Below are 22706 nucleotides of genomic sequence, written 5' to 3'. Positions count from 1 at the left end.
TATACTTTACATTTGTGTAAAAAAATTTTATTGAACTAAGTGTAGGAAGTAAAATCAATTAAATTTTCTTACTTGTCTTTCTGGAGATGATGCTAAGAAACAAGGTATTCAGCTGCGAGCTAAATTCAGCTGTATCTTGTACATGTAAGCCCGAAAGATGCACGAGTCTGATTCTTGATCACTCATTCACTCACGCCTGCATATGAGTATATGACAGCCTTATTTAACATACACTCATACAGGATTAGTGTTGATATTGTATTATGTAGTTGTTATACTGGTGCAGTGTCACTACACATGATTGTCTGTTTTCAAGGGTGGAAGGAACCTTATTGATTCTCGCAGGCTCCTTGGTAAGCTGAAGAAAAGAGACAAGGTTTCTGGCCTGCTGTCCATAAGGTATAGATACAAGTCATGTAACCAGATTCATGGCGAAGCTAGGAAAAACTTTGAGGAGGCTATGATCTGATCTGCTGGACAATATGAGTCTGCGAAACAAGATCCAAGTCATCTAACTAGCTTTTCACGGCTGAGCCAGATGGGAAACGATGAAATGATGAAGTTAGCCCCAACAGCCATACTTAGTGATGGATTTTTAAACTGAAGTCTTACAGTTATGCTTAATTGCTCAAGTATATCTGCCAAAATTACAACTTACCTGTTAATACAACTAATATTTCCAATTTTATAAAATCAGTTATAATAAACACATGAATATTTTGATTTGACTGTAAACACAGCTTACAAATATCATATCATTGTCCATATTCCATGATTTGTACGTACTCCTTTTGTTCGGAGTTAGTTGTAATTTTAGTAGTTCAAATAATTACACTATCAAAGTGAGAATTAATATAGGGCAAAAGAAGTAGAAGATAGATTAGGAAATGCCATATAGTATATGATACAGATCCTGTGTCAGAAGAAGTATCATTATTAGCTATGTTACTCGACTCTTCATTTACCTCACATGTCCGTGTCGACACGACACGTGTCGGACACCGACACTTGGACACTTCATTTTTAACTAAAAACACAACTTTTTTCAAGAAAATAGGCGAGTCCGATACTTGGACACCCGACCACCCGTGTCTAATTTGACACTTCATCTGAGTCCAAGTAACATAGATTATTAGTAGTATACTAGTATAGCAACAGTTTTTGAGGGATGTTGATGGGAAATTTGGAATATATATAGAAAGAGCTTTTACATATATACCATATGAGTTCATATGAGCTTTTTGCATTTTAACAAAGGCATACTTATTTACAGTGCCATGTGAATGGTTCTCTGAGTATTGGATATAATTTAGGGCTGAGGCAAGCACAGAAAAGAGGCTAAATTGTAAACAACTTTATGTCATCCTTCAGTATATTCTTCCGAGGGTCAGCAACATTTCATTATTTCTCTAGTCCAGGACTCCAGGCCGAGTTCAGGCTGGGCTCCACTCAGCCCAAAAGCCCAAAAGCCCCAAATCTACAAAAATCAGGCATGTAACGCGGTAGTGTAATGGCTCTGTGGTTCACTCCAGGTGGCAGGTCAACTCTGGCCATGGCTTAACCAAAATCTGATTGGTCATACCGTCATAGGCTAGGTGCTCTAGTAGATCAGTCCATGTGTAAGGCTTAATAGACTCAGAGAAACTCATGTTGTTGGTCCATCAAGCAGGTTGAGGCTATATTGGGCTTGTTTTGTATGTTACTCGCTCTTCATTTTACCCCGAATACTATGATCCTCGACATTTAGACATCAACAAGGACACTTCAACTCGAGCCAAAATCAAGGAATTGTTTTACAAAAACAGTCAAGTCAGACACTTGGACATATACTCACGTTCGACACGAGTACCTGAGTCCGAGTAACATAGGTTGTTATTGTACACAAAAACCACTATTTTTAATTGTTGATCCTTCATGTTCCTCGTGATGCTGACACACAAAGAAGTTGCTTTCATAGTTGTGCACATCTGAAACAAAAATGAAGTATAGGTTCTATCCTGACAGCTACATGACCACTTTATCATACAGAAATTCAACTACGAAACGGACGCATGAGTGCATGACTTAGAATTTCATCTGAAACTTACAACACCACATCTGCAATGTCAAATTCTATCTTGAATTTGATCTAACCTACCACTTTCCACTTATTCTGTTTCTACTTGTCCTATTAAAACATGCTAATTTGTGGTCCAGTCTTACTTATTTGGACCTGTTTCAGTAGGGGCAGATTTATTTTCTCCACTGATATTCGATCAATGAGGAGTTTACAGATGCAGAACCAAACATGAATCCTCCACAAACTACACTCAAAGAAGCAAACTAAGAATAATAATTCAGCTCTTAATGCCTTGGTGGACTTTGTGTACTGACTACTGACTAGAGCTGGCAAGCACACCTAAATTACCCGACCTAACTCGAATTAAAGAAGAATTAATATAGCCTATTAATGTGGATTAATTAATCATAATAAGCTAATAGACAATACAGCTGAGATTGATCAGATTGTACATGACCTAACCCAGACTAAATCCGATCCAAAGTAACCCTCTCTACACCTCCAAGTGTAAAACTATGTCACTCCGACTTAACGGATATACTCCACACCCAGACAATGGTATGAAACTCATTGAACACATTTCATATGGGCTAAAATTAGGCAAAACTTTCATAAAATGGTTGTTTTACACACTTAGACACATACTCATGTCCAACACTTCTAGTCAAGTCTGAGTAGGTGTGGACCACTGTCCCACTCTATAATTATTAACATTACGTGCATTTTTAATGTTAATTTGTGGTCTAAACTCAAAATCCTAGTGCATTTGTTTCCTCTTAAATGCATAAACACCAACTAAGAGTCTTCGTCTTACACGCCTACCAAGTACCAAGAAATATAACTCCTGAAGATAGTCTTAAATCCCATAAAAGCTACAATCAACCACATCTGAGCTGATCAGACTCATTAAGATCCAATAAAGAAGATTGAAGGGGAAATTAGATCAGATTAAATTGCAATTTCAAAGAATAATTCACCCGCTTTTTATATCATGGGCATCATGCAAAGTACAGCAAAGGGTAAATTACTCCAGAACTAGCAGACAAGTTTTCAATTATTTTATTCCAACTGTAAAAAACTATACAATCCAAGAAACAATAATGCTTCATATGATATGGCAATTGGTATTCAACAGTCAAACATCATTTCTGGAAAGCTCAGAGTTTCACACCTGCCAGTTTGTCACTGAGATTCCTCCCACATTTTATCTCTGACACTCACAGCAAAATTATTGCACTCTGCCCGGAACCTGTGATGAAAGAACAATCAAGACTAGATGATGCTTCTATTATTACAAATATGAACAAGTGTTAAAATTGTACATACCATTGTTTGAACAAGAGTGGGTAATAGGTGTAGTAGCCAATAGACTTGGAGAACGACATATCGCCGTTTATGTAGGAATCTGAACGCCATGCCAAAGTATTGCCAATACTCCTTCCGTCCTTGATCTAAGTTAACATCTACCAATCAGGGATTTCCCAAAACTAATGTAACATATACCGATTAGGGATGTACGGATGTCCCAAAACTAAGGTCAGGTTTTCTGTTGCCAAAAGTTGGGATTTATACCCGTCCCTGGAATACAGGGGTACTAGATAAGTACTGGTATGAGCAAAAAAAGATTTCAGATAACATAATTTAAGTTGCAACAAAGGTATCTATGGCACAGTATGCTTGTAAAGGAATTCAGGTCACCATTTCAAGTATTTTTTTGTGAATAAAGTTGAAGGTTTCCAGTTTGGAGATATGGCAACTGCATATCAAACATGAAGCCTTTCCAATTCCGAGTTCAAGATTCTTGGCACAATGGCACCAAATTAAGGAAAATCGAAAATCATGTTTCTAGCTTTGCATGTACAATTTCTCTAAGCTAACAGGAAGGGAAAATGTAAATAAAATGTACATCTAATTAAACTTACACTATTCAGTATTCAATACAAAGGAATTATTTCCAACAGCAAGCCATTTCCTCCTACTGATGATTCTTTCACCTGTTTATTTTAAATGCGCCATAGATACATGATGAATTAAGATTAAGAAGTTACTCTGATTGTCTTCTCCTCGACCTGCTGTAAAATTTAGAAGGTGGGGAGGGAGAAAACTCAAATGGTAATGGCGGGAGATCCATTTCCCCTCCCAAAATCCTAACAATATCTCCAATTTCTGGACGCAATTCTGGCAATCTTTGCAAACAAGCCAAGGCCAAATTAATACACAATGTCACCTGCTCCTTGTTGTATGCATCTTTCAGTCTCTCGTCTACAAGCTCTAAAACATTTCCAACTTGAGCTAAATGCCTACACCAGCTTATCAAGTTTGCTTTCTCAAACTCCATAGGTGAATTCAAAACATGCAATGGCCTTCTACCAGAAATTATCACTAGCACAAGAACACCTAAGCTGTATATATCACCCTTCTCCATCAAGTAACCACATCCTCCATATTCTGGGGCTATATAGCATAAAGTGCCTCTCATACTAGTTGTACTGCTCAACTCCCTACTGAATAATTCTCCACTCAACTCACTTCCCATTGAACGTGAATGCTTTTTCTTCCATACCTTCTTGAAACTAAACTCGTGCTTTAGGCTGTTATCTTCCTGGTTATGCTCCTTTAAACTTCTTCTGTTGAAGATGCAAAATTGTCGACCTAAGCCAAAATGTGGCACTCTGATTCTTTTTCGCATCTTGCTCTCAAGACTCTTTCGCTTACTTCCTTTTTTGCTCAATTCATCAAGTTTCTCTTGTCTCCACCAATCTTGCATTTTCCTAGGTTTGTTCTTCTGAATGCTTTTGTCCTTTGGCTCAAACCCCTTCACATCAGGGCAACCAAGCTCTTCCTTCTCTTCTTCTAATTTATCCAGCTGAGGTGAATAGCCTAAGTTAAATTCCATAGGCGAGCTCATACTCTCCCAATCCCGATTCGTTGAACCACAAACTTGGGTGCCAATCCATTCATTAACATAATCTTTGCTGCACACTTCACTACTATCATCCTGTTTCCACCACCAATCTTTCCCCCATTGTTTTCCCTCTCCGGCATCATCCACACCAAGCTCTTTACTATGCTCAACACTAGAAAAATCTGGATCATATGAGCCAACAATATCTTCCACCAAAACTTCTTTCCCTTTCGGACTGGCTTTGCTACTACAGTTATAGCTCAATGAATTGGCACTATTCAATCCATTCGTGTTATGGGATCCCTTGGCATGCTTAGATGAGCTAGATGCTTGCAAAGCCAAAGCAAAATCAACCTCGCCACTACTACAATGACCTTCAATTGGAGGAGTTCCAATTGTAGGAGTGGTTTCTCCATTCAAATTCCCAGAAAGATCTTGACTCTTCCACAATTCTTGACTCTTACCCAATTCCTGACTAAACAAATCAATCCCAACTTCATCCTCCACCTTCACCCTCGACAACCCAAAATCCGATATCTTTGCCTTAAAGTCCCAATCAAGCAACACATTACTAGGCTTAATATCACCATGAATCACAGGAGGGTCACACTCATTATGCAAAAACTCAAGTGCTCTAACCACATCCTGAATAATCTGAAACCTCCTCTCCCAATTCATGCACCCTAAACTCACATTCACATCACTAAATAACAAGTCTTGAACACTACGATTAGGCATATACTCATACACCAAAACCCTCTTATTCTTCTCAATACAATACCCCAACAATGATACAATATGAGGTGATCTAATGGAACCAAGTATAGTAAGCTCACTTTGAAACTCCCTCTCAGCTTGTAAAGAAGATGCAGCATCAAGTTTCTTGATTGCCACAGACTTTCCATCCTTTAAAATCCCTCGAAAAACCGTACCGAAACCTCCCTTGCCAATGGAGTTATCTGGGTTGAACTTATTTGTAGCTGATTTCAGCTCTTTGTAACTAAACTTTTGAAGCTTCAAAGTAGGAGCTGAGTCAAATGGGTTGGTTCTTGAACGACGAAATAAGGTATCCCATAAATGGTATAGGATGTATACTATAGTCATCAAAAAAATTGCTGCTGCTGAGATTGTTATTGCCAGAAGAACTACTTTAGATCTTGTATTTGAAGTAAGTTTTTGATCTGGTGAAATGGGTCTTGAAGGCATTATTTGCTTAGCAATGTCAAGCTAAAAAAATTGAGTCCAATACACACAACAACAACAACAATGCAATGCCAAAAGGATTATTAATCTCGGAAAAATGGGGTCAGCTGCATGAACCAAATTTATCTATTGTGGTCGTCCACGAAGATCACTCAATATGTGATTGAAAAAAGAGGGGGAAACTCTAATTTTGATTTGGTCAGGAAAAAAAAAAAAAAAAAGAGCTTTTTGAGTAGCAAAGTTTTGACCCAAAAGATAAATATGCATCAATGGAGCATAAATCAACAAGAATATACAAGATATAAATTCAAACAATGGCTATACAACAGCATTAATGGAGGTGGGAAAGTTTAAAATAAGCTAAAAGTTGGCAAATATTACTTACCTATAAAAAATATGATCAATCTCTCATTGACATTTCAACAAACACTTGGTGTGCAGAGTGTTGAATGATGAAAATGACCCAATTGAAGCATGCAATAGCTAGTTATATTGATTTTAGGATGATACAAAAATCAAAGTTACAAACTTTTTCTATATTTGTGTTTGGATTGCTGGGTATTTTGCAGATTTCATGTTGAAAAAGAGTAAAATAAGAGTTCATTTTTTTGGGTGGTGGGGGTCCAAGAAAGTGATAATTTTGTCTAGATTGTGAAATTGCTTTTTAATAAAGGAGGGTGGTATATTCACATTCCTAAAAAAAAGATATTTGAATAATGAAGGGGGAAAATTATAAGATAAAGTTTTGGTAATTCCTGTGAATACTCATTGAACTCTGTATCCAAGGAAATTTTGGGTATGCTTTACAGTTGGATGATTAAGAATTTTTATGTTTTTTCAAGTTATTTGATGATTGAATTTTTGTTTTTGTATGCTTTTTTGATAGGAAATATTCATGCTTCATGGTAATTGGTTTTATTACTCATTGGATATGTGTTGGAAAAACTTTTTGATATTGATCTAATTTTTCGATTTGATTGAACTTTTACCATATTTTTGCACTAATGGGATTTTATGAGTTTTTCTAACTAATACTCCATATTAAATTCGGGTTTTATTATGATGTCCTTATTTGCAATTAGTAGTTAGTTGTGGGTATCAGCTGATTTTCTATTCGGACTTTGATTGTGCAAAAGTGTTTTGTGAATTGTAAAGAAAAAATGCTAATAAATATTAAGATCCCCTCCTTACGAAGAGAATTCTTAATGCATTAGAAGAAATAAAGTAAAAGAGTCATTAAAACCAATAATGTGATTATTATCACAAGCTAAATGATCGACATTAGCAATCTAGTTCACGTGCTACTCAATTTGCCTCCCAGCAGATACAGATATATAACGAAACCTTTGATTATCAAACTTGTAAAGAAAGAAGGAAACATTTGATATGATATGCTCAATCTACCATGAGAGTATGGGATGGACTAATTTAACAATGGTTACGCGTAATCTTGTCAATAATTAATCAGGTGATGATTGACTTTTGATAGGGTGATGCCATCAATATTTACTACTTCGTATTTGTTCGAGGAAATGTGTAACGCTAATATTGATGAAGTCATCTTGCTATATTTAAAAGATTAAACTTAACAAGCTAAGAAATTTTTTAAAAATTACAATATATAATTGAAGTAGTCATCATATTCTTTTTTTAAAAGATTAAACTAAACCCGAAATAAAACATAATTCAATATCGATGAGGTTTATTTGTTGTATAAGATTTGACTTGATTTGAGGCATTGCATTTTGTTTTATGAATTGATTTCATACAAAGCTAGATATAAAAGAAGTTTCTTAGTGACTATTTTTTTATAAGTTATTAAATAAAATTATTCTTGTATATATGTGATAACCAAACCATTATTTACACAAGTATTTTTGTGAGTATGTGACCATTTATATTAATGCTTGCTAAATTTAGAAGGTTAATGAAGTGAGAGTGAAGGATAGCTTAAATTTTTAGAGCTTTTCTCTTGGTTTTAAGAGATTATAGGATCTATTCTCATCACTTGCCTTTGTGGCTCTTTCAAAATATAAGATAAATTATCCAAAAAATTAAATGAAAGAGATTTTCTATCATTATTTGGATCTATGTTTTGGTGTGTTTTAATATGTTTAAAAAAATCATCACCATGCCAACAACCTAGCCACAAAATATTTAAATCATGGAATAGCCAACATTATAAAAATAAGTAGCTAAATCATTAGTAATTAATCAAGCTAATCTTACCCATTATTCCCCTCTAATGATGCAAAATTTGGACTTAACAAGTATAATTATATTTAATAAAAACTAATTATGATTGCAAATTGAAAGCTATTTGAGGGATTTTAATTGAGTAATGATGAAATGGATGCATAGATAAGAGAGAAAGAGACGGAAGGGGAGACCAAGTGGGATGTAAAGATGCTTTTGACTAATTGAAGATAAAGACTTTTAGCAATCTATAGTTTAAATTAAAACCCGACATAGAGCGTGATTATGGTGATGCTACATTAACAATTTTTATTTTTAATTTTTTTATTTTACAATTATTGCGATATTGCAATTAAATTACTTATTTCGTTTTTAAAAACAAAAATTAGAGTATTACATTTAGAATGTATGCTTTTTTCTTTCATAAAAAAGAATGTATGCTTTTAAATGCATAAAGTCGTTAATATTCAGCATCATCATAAAAAATGATATATTAGAAGGTATAATTGATGAGACTGGTTCGATTAAAGAGGAGTATAATAGTTCAAACTTGCAATCAAGATAAAATAAAAGAAGTAAAACTAAATATTGCCATTGCTTTAATATTTGTATGGGAGAAGATGAACCAAAAGAAAAGAAAAAAAAAGCCATTTGACAACTCGATAATATTTAGGTGAGTCAAGTCAATTCGATTTATATTTCTCCACGGTCCTTTTTATTATTTACATATCATGATTTATGAATATATTTTTAAGAAAACTGCTTGTGCGTTATCAATCTTTTTTACTCTATCTTATAGAAAATTAAAAATTACATCCAACACAAAAGTTAAGTGTTGATCGTGCTTTAAAAGGTCATGTTGATTGCGGATTCAATTTATAAAATAATGAATTAAGTCGAGGTAGGAAAATTGCTGGAATAATAACTTTTTTGAGGATAGATCTATCCAATATTGGAATATGTCCAAAGATTTGAAAATAGTTTCAAATGTAACAAATAGAAGAAACAAAAGAATGAAATTATTTTGTCAATTTCATTTTAGTATACCTTGGGACTATGGGTTGTAAATGAACATGAATATGATTCCTATCAAATCCGAAAAAATCAAGTCAGGCTATATGGCTGGGCAATATAAAAGTATTGGAGATACAAATACAAATAATTTATAATTTTATGTTATGTTGCTAAACTCCTTTATTAGACTATCCGTATTAGAATTAGGCGAGAAAATTTTTTTGTAGTAGTAGTTTATTGTTATCATTGGTAAACACTGGAAAAAAAATTGAACTAAAAACTATGTAACATATTCCTATAAAATAATTAAAAAAAAAAAAAAAAAAAAAAAACCTATGTTACATAATAATAACAATAATAATAATAATACTAATAAATTGTGTAGTCTGGTTCGTAAGAATTTGTTTACAAATTCCAAGTAACAAATTGTTTCCTCAAAGTTAATTTGACATTCTGAACTTTTTGTGGTGGTGGGCATGGATAGTGGGTAATAAGAGAGCGGGCCTTAATAATTCCAGTTTTGTTACATGGACGCCATAGTTTGTACACATATCATGCCTTGATTCCTCTAGCTTAGTAATATCATTATGTTTATAGGGTAAAGTTATATCCAACCAAGCCTTACCAATTAGCTTATCTTTGCTCATCATTCCAACCGCAACATAATATATTCCAATGTTGCTCGTCAATTCTTGTATAATCTTCTTAGAAGGGTCAATCCATACTACGACATAGGCTTGAACCGGATGACAAGACTGAGCATCCGACTCCAATATGAGAGTTAGTTTTAGGGATTGACACGACTCTATGGTTAGCTCAATATCGCATAATGATGACTCGCTCTCTAAATTTGTTGTTGATGATCCTACCATCCTTCTCTTTTCTCTAAATATGAGAGTTTTAGGGATTCTTTTGAAGAACTATTATTTTCTTATACATACATGTATATATAAAACTAGATGAAACCCGTGTTTGTTTGAATTTTTTTTTTTTTTTAATTTATGTGCTAAAATTAGTTATATATTTAGATTAAATTCCAAATATCTAAAGATAATATTTTATTTATAATTAATTTAAATTTAGAAATCTCATTCGTCTTACATGACATTTGAATTATTTAATTATACAAGATTATAATAATCTCTCATTTAATTGGCTAATTCTAAGATTTATAATCCTGCGTGGCACACTAAGAAAATTTGATCATGCGTGGCTCTCTAAAAACTCGGGAAAAAACTCCCCTTTATATATATATGTGTATATATATATATATGTATATGTATGTATATATATATATATGTATGTATATATATATATATATATATATATTAGATATAATAAGAGAGATTATGGGTTTCAAAAAAAAAAAAAAATTGAGGTGTTATAGGAATATGACTTATTTATTTATTTTTTTTTTTTTAATAGGACTCAAACACATAATAGATATAAGATTTTATTTTATACACATACTTTGAGAATATCTATAATCACATATTCATACTATTTATGTATTATTGATTATTGATTTATTTATTTTGACTATATTTCATTATTTTTTTATTTGTTTTGGGCGTGGATGATTAAATTCTATCAAAAGAGATAAAGTTTAGGCAAATCTCAACTTGCTTAATATTATTGTGATACGGAATGAAATGATATGGATGAATTATTTCTAATACATATTCTGATATTCATAGGAAATGATTTAGCACGCTCAATTTATTTGTTAATTATTGATTTAATTATTTTGACTAAATTTCATTATTTTTTTGGCCGTGGAAGAATAATAGTAGTATCAATTTATATGTATGTCATTTTTTTTTTTTTTGAAAATTTATATATATATATATATATATATATATATATATATATATATATATATATATATATATATATATATATATATATATATATATATATATATATATATTGTCTAGTATGTGGCTAGCCGGCTTTGAAGTTGTGCTACCGTTTGGATCACTATAAAGCAATCCACATTATTTGGGTCAGATGGGTAGCTCGAATTGCTTGATAGGGTTAAGCGAACAACCATCTTTAATTTTCTTTATTTTTATTTTTTTTTAAAAAAACACAAAAACAAACATCTTTAAACGTTGTCATAAATTTAATGTGCAGCATATTTAGCTCATATGACTAAAGAGCGCAGCTAAAGAGATGAGAGAATGTAGTGTAACGGATAATTACATCTACATAGGTAGGTCATGGATTGTGCATGAACATCATTTTCAAAATTTGACACGAAGTGAAAATGAGAAAGTTGACCCACTTATTTTAAACCAAGTTAACATCAATATGTAAATAATTAAAGGGGCTCACAGGCACGTGGGTCACATCGGTTCTAAACAATCAGCATGAGCTCGACATGACACAATTATTTCTTAGTCTGTTTAGACACGATCCACCCAAATACTAGACACGCTAGCACACCATGCTTAATCCAAAATCAATTAATATTATATCCAAACCCTAACCGCCAAACCAATCAATAAATTTCTCCATCCCACAAACCCACACTCTAATCCCAAACTCATATTCTCACATAGGAGGCTAGGATACATGGACACTTCATCCAACTGCCGTGTCCGTGTCGGACACCGTATCAGACAACGACACCCGTGGGATACACGACGACACGTCTCAGACCGTATCCTACTATGATATAGGTTGCTCAACTTATTTAATGAGAAATTTTAAGCAAAATAAGATAAATAAGGTACGAAGTAATTGTTAAATAATATGGGTGCCTTTATATATAGCTCATTGTTAATATGATACTATATGATCTAATGAGTGGACAGAATGACAAATATATAGTCAAATTTTTTTTTTTAGGTATATTTTATGAATTTTAACATCCGTACCCGTATCCCTTATTTTGAAATAATCGTAAACGTTTTTCCGTATCCGTTTCGCATCCATATTCGCGTCAGTACCCGTTCTCACATATCAAATGCCCCATTCCACGAGTCCACAACTACCAAAGTAACTCAACTATGAGTTCTCATTCAACCAAGTTTCCCGCCTAATTTCTGCGCTCTATTGCTCTCTTCAATTCCCTATTTCTTTTCCAGGTATTTCTCGTATCACTTATTTAAAATCAGAAATTATCGTATTTCATTTGTAACTATTTAATTTCAATCAAATTCCAGAAATTGCTAATTGCCAAATTCTCTTCGTCAACTTCTGTAAATCTCCAATTCAGGAAGATGAGTGATTCCTCCTCCATACCAATATGTAGGTAAGAACATAGAATTTGTTTGTTTAATTAATTCTATTGTATCAATTTTACGCCTTTAATTTTAATTTTGGGGTTTAGGTTTTGTATAATTCATCTAATTTAATTGTAATTTGTCTTCATCATTGTTTTTTTTTTGTGTAACCTTCCTAAATTATGACATTCTGGGATATGAATATGAAGATGATTAAGCTGAAAACTTTATTCATATATTTTTGGTTAATCGGATAATAATGATAATGTTTGTTATTGAAAATGCCATGATTTTGCTGCTTTAATTAGGTGCAAAATTTTAGAGTTGGAGTTAGGTGATAATAGGCCAGGAAACTGAAAGGGAAATTAAAAAATTAAAAATTATGTGGTTTACATTAGCTACTGGTGTACTGTATAGGCGATGGAGGCGTGGTATAACTCAGGTAACACGCCTCCAATTCAACAACACCTATAGATCATTGTGTTAACTTAATTAATTTATCGTATTTCAAGATGTTGGTTGATAAGCTATAGGAGCAATGTCACTTACTTAACATTACCACATTTTGGCTTCACTAGTATGCTTTGGCAAGGGTGATTTAAGGTGGCCTTAAAGTAATGAAGGTTGTGTCCGCGAATTGGAGCATGTGGTATTGTGGTAATTAATGGCTCGATGTGTATTCCCTTAACATGTGGGGTAAAGGAACTGGAGATGGTTAAATGCTTTATGAGACTCTCGTTAGTTTTGATGGAATTGGTTGTAGCTTGTCTTGTTTTAGTTGCGTGGGTAGAATAGATATTGCTAGACAACACATTGAAGAAGCTACCAAGAACCTCAAGGTCTTGTCTAGTAGAAATCCATACTAAGTGATTTTGAGACTGATAGTATGGGCACTCTTTGTTGGGTTGAGTGAGTAGTTTGGAAGTGCTTGTAAGCTTCTCCTTGTGTTATGAACATTTGAGAGACATTTAATTTGTTTATTAAGCAAGATAGTTAAGTTTTTCTCCTCTTTTGTCTCCCGTGTCTTTCGCTTTTTCTTTTGTCTTCATTTCAAAGTTATTCATCTTGGGCAAGTGTTTAGATCTATTGTGATGTAGACATGTGACACATAAAAAGATGAGCCCCTATTTATAGTGCAGGTTGGGGAGAAGAATTACATATAGTATCATGGTGGTCTGTTGATTTTGCTACTCATGCACGAAGTATATGACATTGTCCTCTCAACATACACATTATTAGCTGAATAATTACATAATGCAATAACACCAACCAACAGTCATGGACAAAACCCAAGTTATATAACTATACAAGTCTACTGATTCCTATGAATGAAACTTATGTACTATAGAACTTACTTATATTAATCTAGAGACCTAATTCATATAAATCTTCTCAAAAAATGTGAGCATCATGTCCATTTTGGATGTTCATTTCAGAGATACTGCAACCTTGCCTTCAAATATCTAAGTCTAATAGAGCACTGGATGAGATAACTTCGACAAGGAAGTTTTGTTCCAAGCTTGCAATTTAGGATTCTATCATCTGCTCAATTTTCCTGCACAGTTGGGGCTGGGGTGATTTTTGTCAAACTAAATGGTGTTTGGCTACTTTGCATTTTCAAATTCGGGAATCCTATGTCCGAAGTCTCTATTATGTAAGGCAAGAAAAAAGAACCAAAAGAGCTTACTATGGTCTGAGAATTTTTCATAGGATTAGAACATTTACTTTTTATAAGACTGATGCTTTACCTCTCCAGCTGTCTGTTGGTTCAGGCTGTGAACCAACTGTCTCAAAAGCTTGAACAAGCAGCGCTACTCGTTGCTTCTTTGCAGGAGCAAGGTTTCCTATAACTTTCTGCAGTGCATTATCAAGCATCCCTTCCTCCCAACTTGCCTTGTCCCTGGTTGAAATTTGTCGCAAAGAAGGGGTACCTTCTCCTTGCGATTGAGGTGGCTGAGAAAGGTCTTGACCATGCAGTGCTTTAAGTTTCCGCATTTTGTTCATTGCCTTGACGAATCTTCTACACATTACAACTTTGGAAAGTGTGCTATAGCTGCTAGTTACATTTTCTTCTGGTGATGTTTTCATTTCTTCTGGAGTTGCATCAGTAGGAAGTGATGTTGCAATACCTGCAATTTCTTTGGCAACAAGCGAGGGATCACTGACTTCTCCATTGTTTTCACTGTAGACTCCTTTCTCTGAAGTTGTGCCACTGGTTATTGATTCCGTATCACAAATCTGGTCCTGGACAAGAAGGATTTCTTCTACTGCTTCCTCTACCAGCTTAATTGCTTCATTTTCTTCAAACTCAAAGCTTGCCGGAGTTTGAACACCCATATCCCTGCAACTTTTGATTCTCGATGAAAGCTGAGAAGAATCATCTGTTTTGCTATCTGAAACCTGAGTGCTACTGCTGCCCACCTGTACATTTGCATCAATTTCAATTGTTTTTGGGGCTTCATTTTTCTCCAACATATCAACTGAGACATGCTGCAGTATTAGGCCCCATAGCCCTGTAGGCTTTTCTAAGGACCTACTATTTTGTGCGCTGTAATTCCACTCATCTTCCAAATCTTCTGGTTGTGGAGGCTTCTTTGCAAATTTAGACGTCAATTCTGTATTCTCAACCTCTTGTTCTTCAAGCAAAGTTTTCTCCTCAACCTGCGCACCTGCTTCATCCTTAGAATTTTTCCTTTCCTCCAGCGAAACACCTGGTGCATCTGTAGCATCAATTTCTGTCAGGTCCCTATTAGTTTCTGAGAGATTACTGATCACATCAGATGTTGCTGCATTAAAACTTTGTCCATTCAACACGCATTCTCCAGTCAAGCCAGGACTTCCGTCTTTGCAGGATTCTTGTAGAACCCTTTCTGTGACTACTTCTGGGCTGGAATTTGGTGATCTATCTAGCTTGAGGTGAATGCCACCAGGAAGTTCTGAGTTCTGTGAAGAATCTGATGGTACTGCTTTCTCAATTTCGTTTGTATTCCCTTCTGAGGAACTAGTATCAGGAAATTCTGTTTTTGTGTAACTGAGTCTTTTTGCCCTCTCTTCTGGATCTGGGTTGACTTTTTCAAAGGCTTTAACCAACAAGGATACTCTTTTTTGTTGTACTGGAGCAAGTCCAGCAATAACTTTCTGCAATACATTATCAAGCATCCACTCATCCATCCCTTTTCTCTCACCTACTGCACAATTCTTCAGATGACTGTTTCTAGGTTCTGAACCAGAATTTAAGGCTCGACCAGTTTGTGGGTAGAAATTCCGGGTCTTTTCCATCGCCTTGATGAATTTGTTGCAGATGATAATTTTTCTCAGCTTGCTGTAGCCCCTGGATAGACTTTTCTTTGGATTTTCTTCTACTTCTATGCTTTGACCTTCTGAAGTAGTTCTATTGCTTGGAGTTAGTTCATCTTCGACGTCTTGTGGCACATTAAGGATATCATTGATGGCCTCTTTTACTAGCTTAATGGCATCACTCTCAGTAAGCTCACTTGTTACGCTGCTTGCATCACTATCATCAGTATCAGCATCAGTATCCGCGTCAGATGATGTGCCACTCCTGTTCACCTGATCCTCTCCGGTCAGTCTCTCAGACGGCCTGTTGCCAGCTTCTGTGACACTAGCGGATTTGACATGTTGATATATCAGATGCCACATACCGGAGTTCTTCTGCTTGTCATATAAAATGCCTTTGTTTTTGTTAACCTTGCATTCCAGCTCAAAATCATTGGCATGTTGATATGCTTCATGAATGGAATTTGCACCCATCTCTTTTTTCTCTGTTTTTATGCGCAATGGGTCACTGACTGGAGATCCTGTGAAACACACAATATGAATAAATGAGAATTTGTGCCACTGTCTAGCTTGATATTATCATATACAAGGACATAGATGCAATTTATAGGATATTAGCATAGCTTTACCTTTTGAGTTGGCTTGATGGTGACTGTGCAAATTGGAGTAATCTGAATCACTAATTTTGTGGGACTCCATCCTCTGGTTTGAGAACTTCATGCTATGATCTTGCACACTTTTTTCGAATGTAGCATCTTTGCCAATCTTATCTAATTCATCATGTCGCATTGGAGGAATGGTGTCATTATTAGGCATGGTATTGTAATACTTAGACTTAGGAATTCGTTTTTGGTCTGTCGTGCTTCCTGATCCAGTAGCATTGTCCCACTCAGATTTCGTTCGATATCTAATGCTTTTTTGCTCTGGGTGGACTGTTTCAAATGCTTCTACAAGTGATGCCACTTTTCTCTGCTGATCAGGAGCTAGGCTACAAAGAACCTTTCTAAGTGCATAATCAAGCATCCATTCTTCATCATTTTTCCTTCCCTTGATGCTTGAATGCCTTAGATAAACTCTTTCTTCTTCTGAGGCCACCTCTGGAGGCAGATGTCGTGGTTTACGTGGGTTGATCTTTCTAAGTCTTTCCATTGCCTTGATGAATTTGGCAGTAACAATAGCTTTTTTTAGCTTGCTTAAGCTTTTTGACATTTTTCTCTGGTCTTTGCCCGCTTCAAATGATTCTGCTTGCTTTTGGAGTGGGGCACTTGTGCTCTCTACTTCATGCAACTTTTTTTCTGGCTCTGAATTTCTGTGTTTTTCTACTCTGTTCTCTTCAGAATTATCTTTTGTGGGATGTAGAGCAGTTGTGTCACCAAGCTCTCTAGCATTATCAACAGCTCTGCCAGGTTCTTGACAGGACTGTTGGTTAGATTTCTGCTCATGGCATTGTAGGATTGCATTGATTGCTTCCTTTACCAGATTAATGGCAGCCGACTGATCAAAGGCTGCACTATAATTATCTTCATCTACCTTGGATTTTTCCAATTGATTACTCTTGATTGAATCTGGATCATTAATTGCTTGCCATGTGTTTGCATCATTACCTCGTTCCTCTTCATCAACTTCATTGACTTCCTGCTGTCCGTTCGTTGTTGCTTCATTTGAGAGGACATGTTGATGTATCAAGTTCCACATACTTGTGTACTTTTGTTTGTCCAAGAGAATATTGGCCATATCTCCATCAGGTCTGACCTCAGAATTAGCAGTTGGAAACGGGGAAGAGTGTTCAAAAGCTTCCCCAATTTCTTCATCCCGGATATTTGGTTCTTCAGGTGTGACAACCCTAGAACTTAATCTTGAGCTTTCTTCAGACAATTTCAAAGTTGATTTTGATATTGCAGCCTCAATTGTCTCTTGCAGAAATGTGTCATCTGTTTTTCATGGCACATTTTGAGCAATGGATATGGTCAGAATAGCTATAATTTTATGTTGCAGCATGTTCACTATCTTTCATAATTGGTTCTTTGAGCTCCCTACAAACAAAAATTGATTTACACTTACCTGCTAAGCTTGTCTGTTGAGCATGATGCTCCTGAGGAATTTTTTCCAGCAAAGCTTCTCTGGAAGGTAGTAGGATGCTATGATCTTGCATGAGAGGAATCGGTTCAATTGATTTCAATCTTTTCTGTTGAGACTCGAGATAGCATTCTTTCACTTCATTTGTGGAGCTGGCAAATACATGGTCACCGACAGCTTCACCTGTTGTAGGATAGCGTCTTATGCTTTTCTCTCTCTGTTCAGGGTGCACTGTTTCAAATGCTTTTACAATGAGTGCCACTCTTCTTTGCTGATCAGGATCCATCTTGGAGATTACCTGTCTAAGTGCATAATCAAGCATCCATTCTTCACCCTTTTTCCTTCCATCCATGCTTCGATGCCTCAGATAAATTCTTTCTTCCTCCGATCTTGTATCTGGACACAGATTTTGTGATCTACGCGGACTGCTCTTTGTCAACCTCTCCATTGCCTTTATGAACCTGGTGGTTGCAATTGCTTTTTTCAGCTTACTTAAGCTATTGGAAATTTTTCTCTGAGGTGCCTTCAATTCATCAGATTCCACTTGCTGTTGTGGCGGGAGTCTAGTATTTTCTACGTGTTGCATCTTATCTTCTAGGTCTATGTCGGCATGCTTTTCCGCATTCTTTACCCTTTCTATGGAATCTTCTTCTGTGCAAGGTGTAGAAGTTGAAATGTATAGATCTCTAGCATCATCAGAAGCTGTGAGATGGTCTGGAATAGGCTGTAATTGAGGTGGCTGCTCATAGCGTTTTAAAATTGCACTGAGGGCTTCTTTTACCAGCTTTATGGCAGCTGATTGTTCAACATCAGGGGTTTCAGAAGCTGCACTTTTTTTTTCTTCATCTTCCTTTTGATCCATGCTGAAGCTACTTGGGATTGAGTCTCTGTCGGTTATTTGTCGACAGTTGATTGTATCATTTTGGTTTTCTTCATCATATCCGTTGAGTCTTTGCTTCTCATCAACTGATGCTTCATTTGATACAGCATGTTGGTAGATCAGGTTCCACATACCAGTATACTGTTGTTTGTTGAAGAAAATACTGGTCATATCACCAGCCAGGCTGACTTCAGAATCTCCGGTAGGAAATTGGGATGAATCCCTGAGTGTATTGATAGGATCCTCAATACCCACACCTGAATCCCTGAGTGTAGTGATAGGATCTTCAATACCCACACCTCCATCAACAAATTTGGAATCTGAATCGTTGGTCACACCTGCTTCTTGCAGAAAATTTTCACCTGTAGTACATGAGACAAGTTAAATGTTTCTAAATTATAATTGTTGTAGTGGTGTAGCATGCTTATGTCTTCTATATGCAAAATCGATTTAGATACCTGGTATGTTTGCCTGATATTCATTCTCTTCCCTTGAATATTTTTCCTTAGGAACATCTTTCTGAGATACCAGCGCTCCATCATCTTTCTTTTGCAAAACCTGTTCATCAGATACTGAAGTATCTTGCTTGGATTCTACAAATCTATTTTTCTCTTCATCTATCACAGAATGGGCCACTTTGCTGCCAGGAGTAGGCACACTTATCGTGGGATAAGGCCTGTTGGTGTTCTCTTCCTGCTCTGGAGTAACTGTTTCAAATGCTTCAACAAGTTGGGCCACTCTTCTTTGCTGATCAGGATCCAGCCTTGATATTACTTGTCTAAGCGCATTATCAAGCATCCATTCTTCTGTATTCTTTTTTTCATTCATGCTTAGATGCCTTAGATATATCCTCTCGTTCTCTGAGGCTGGTTCTGCAGTTAAGTATTGTGGTTTGCGTGGGTTGATCTTTTTCAGTCTTTCCATTGCCTTGATGAATTTTGCAGTCATAAACAATTTTTTGAGCCTGCTGAAACTATTGGACATTTGTCGTCCTGACATCTTCTTTTCATCTGGTTCTCTTTGCAGTACTCTGTTACCCATTTGCTTTATTTTGTTTTGCTTTTCTGCTGATCCTAAACTCATCTCTCCACCATCCACTTCACCATCTTCTCTGTAATTTTCTTCAATAGAGGCTGTAGGAGTTGATATTTCCTCTGTAACAGAACTGTAAGCCATTTCTTGGACTGGATTTGACTGCTGATGATATGACTCCGCATCATGCTCTAATATTGCATTAAGTGCTTCTTGTACCAAGTTTATGGCTGCAGTCTGGTGTAATTCAAGCTTCTCTGTCACTGCAACTTGGTCATCGACATCTTCCTTGAGATTGTTGCTGTATCTACTCTGCTCTAGATCCAAGCTACTCATTTCATGGCTAGTGTTTCCATCTCCACTTTCTTTTTCATCTGCTTGAATGACTTCCTGGACATTGTCCATTGATGCTTCTCCCCTAAGAAGTTGTTGATGGATCAGCTGCCACATGCTTGTGTACTTCTGTTTATCAGAAAAGATGTTGATCAGATCACCGCCTGGACTGACTGCAGATTCCTTACTTGCCAAATGGTAAGGATCCTTGGAGGAATTTTGAAGCTCTTCTTTTGCTGTACTTGGTTCGAGTTCCTTAAGGACAGACACTGATTTTGAACCATTGTCAGATAATTCCAAAGGTTGCTGCAGTATTATGTCATTTGAGTCAACATTGCATACTTTGAAGATCTCAAATTTTTCTTGCTGATCATCATTCAATGCTCTTTGTATTACCTAGCAAAAGACAAATTTATTAAAATACTGATTGCAGAAGCATGTTCTCCTTTTTAATCTGTCTTTAGATGGGGAAACCAGATCTTATATGTTTTGTCTTGGAGTAATATATCTCATTTTAAGACTTAACTGCTTTTGATTTAGGATAAATATTTTTTTCCACATATTTAGATTGTGTTGCTTACCTCAGGTTCTGATGTCTCACTGAGTGTTTCTGCTTGTTTCCCATCGTAGTCCCAAACACTGATTTGGTCATAAGTGGAACCATTTAGTGCTTCAGCATCTTTGCTCAGGATATCTTCAGTAGCCCACTTTTTCCTGGGTTTGGCATAGATTTTAATGAGAAAATCTATTCCATCCTCTTCTGCTTCCAAAGCATTGTTTGTTGTGACATTCATAACTTCTTGAAGTGCATAACTTTCAGCGGATACTATCTGCCTTGACCGATCAGATTCAATGGAGCTTGTATAATATTCCACTTCTCCCCTGGACTTGCTGTCCGACTTCTCACCTTTCTGGTTACTGAACAGTTTCCTTTTCGCAGAAATGAATTCTGTAAGAGGTTGAGAGGGGGTATGGTGGCGGTGACCATGAATAGAGCAGTAACTGTATGGACAAAGATGGAAAGAAGAAGTTCCCTCTGATTCTCGACCCATTGAATGAAGTTCAATTTCACCTGGGACTTCAGTTCTCTTTAGAGTGGACGAACAGGTGGCACGATCAACACCTTTTCCTGACAGTGGAGTTGCCTGAGGTCTTTTCCTTACTTTACTCCTTTTAGGTCTTAGGCTTGGAATCTTTGCTAAGATCCTTAGAGGCCTTAAACTAGATGTTCTTGTCAAACCTTTGTCAGAATTCTGGCAAAATAGAACAATTTATCAGTCTTAGCATCAAAAGCTTCACTATCTATGTATTTTTATTGTTTTTCTCGCATGCTGTTCAATGTTTCTTCCAAGTGACTAACATACTAAATGCAAAATCAGACATGAAATGGTGAAATTATAACCTACCTTTCTTTTTTCCTGAGACCTGGTGCCCTTCATGTAATGTGGTTCTGCATTGGATACTTCTGCTTCATATGAGATTAGCTCTGTTGCTCCACCACTGAGTCTGGATTGTGGCCTCTGCCTTGTCCTTGATGATTTTATGCTCTTGAGTCTTATCATCCTTCTCGATCTCGATCGTTCTAAGATTCCCTTTTGTTTTATTCCCGTCTTGCCAATGCTATCCTGACCACGAGAAGCACTGACATTTAGGCATTCTGGGTTAATTTCCATTCCTCCACCAATGATGTCTGTGTTATTCTGATCTCCCAGGATGCTAAAGTCCAGAATTTCATCTGAATTGATGCCAACATCTGGGAACTGCGAATATCTGGACCGTATTTTCATTGATTTTTTACTAGACATCTTCTTGGATTGCTTTAAACTAGGTACCCTCTTCAAGCTTTTCTCTGCTTTTATTTTATTTACACCTGCAGGATCAGAGAAATCTTGTACTGAGACCTTGCTCAATTTCGAGGCGGACTTTGCTGATGAACTTCTATTATCGCTGCTGCCAGCAGAATTAGACCGCAGATTACCTGAAATTGCTTGCACTGACCCTATTCTGGCACTATAGCTAGTTGTTGCCTTCATATAATTCGGAGACGATGTACCAGAAATGGCAGCAGAAGATGATCCTGATGTGACAGTAGCATCATCTGATGAAGCTACAACACCGCGATTAAACCGAGATTTCTCCCTTCTCATTGATAACCTCAACCTATCCAGGTTTGCAACCTTAACTGACCTCACCTTTTTCAGTTTCTTTCTTGGTTCTATCCCTCCTCTATAACTTTCTTGTGCTGAGAATGTTCTGATAGCCATATCTTTGTTAATGGGAATATCGTGATTAGCGGAATCTGATGAAATTTTCAACTTTCTTTATTTCCCCCCTTTTTTGGTATATCTTGGATTATTTCTAAAAATCAGTGATATCTTGTATGGGTGTGAATGTAATATCTGAAATTATAGCTGATTTATTTGTATCTGGTGGGAAAAAGTGAATTTATGGACTGGTGTAATTTGGAAAGAAATAAAATTA

The 22706-nt window shown here is 36.0% G+C and overlaps 1 protein-coding gene and 1 pseudogene across 1 annotated transcript; both read right to left on the bottom strand.

The window, feature by feature from the left end:
* Positions 1-3879: 3879 nt before the first annotated feature.
* Positions 3880-6782, bottom strand: LOC145608589 (putative receptor-like protein kinase At1g80870 pseudogene; annotated as a pseudogene).
* Positions 6783-13772: 6990 nt separating this feature from the next.
* Positions 13773-22489, bottom strand: LOC145606868 (uncharacterized). The gene is made up of 6 exons (XM_081662712.1): positions 21632-22489; positions 20807-21478; positions 19319-20621; positions 17966-19222; positions 16534-17835; positions 13773-16425 (listed from the first exon to the last, which is right to left on the bottom strand). The coding sequence occupies exons 1-6, from the start codon at positions 22487-22489 to the stop codon at positions 14336-14338; spliced, it is 7482 nt and encodes a 2493-aa protein (XP_081518838.1). The 3' UTR covers positions 13773-14335.
* Between the last annotated feature and the right edge of the window lie 217 nt (positions 22490-22706).

The sequence above is a fragment of the Chenopodium album genome, chromosome 23 (assembly GCF_948465745.1).
Source record: "Chenopodium album chromosome 23, dcCheAlbu1.1, whole genome shotgun sequence".
NCBI lineage: Eukaryota > Viridiplantae > Streptophyta > Magnoliopsida > Caryophyllales > Amaranthaceae > Chenopodium > Chenopodium album.
This window is presented reverse-complemented; position numbering and strand designations above follow the sequence as displayed.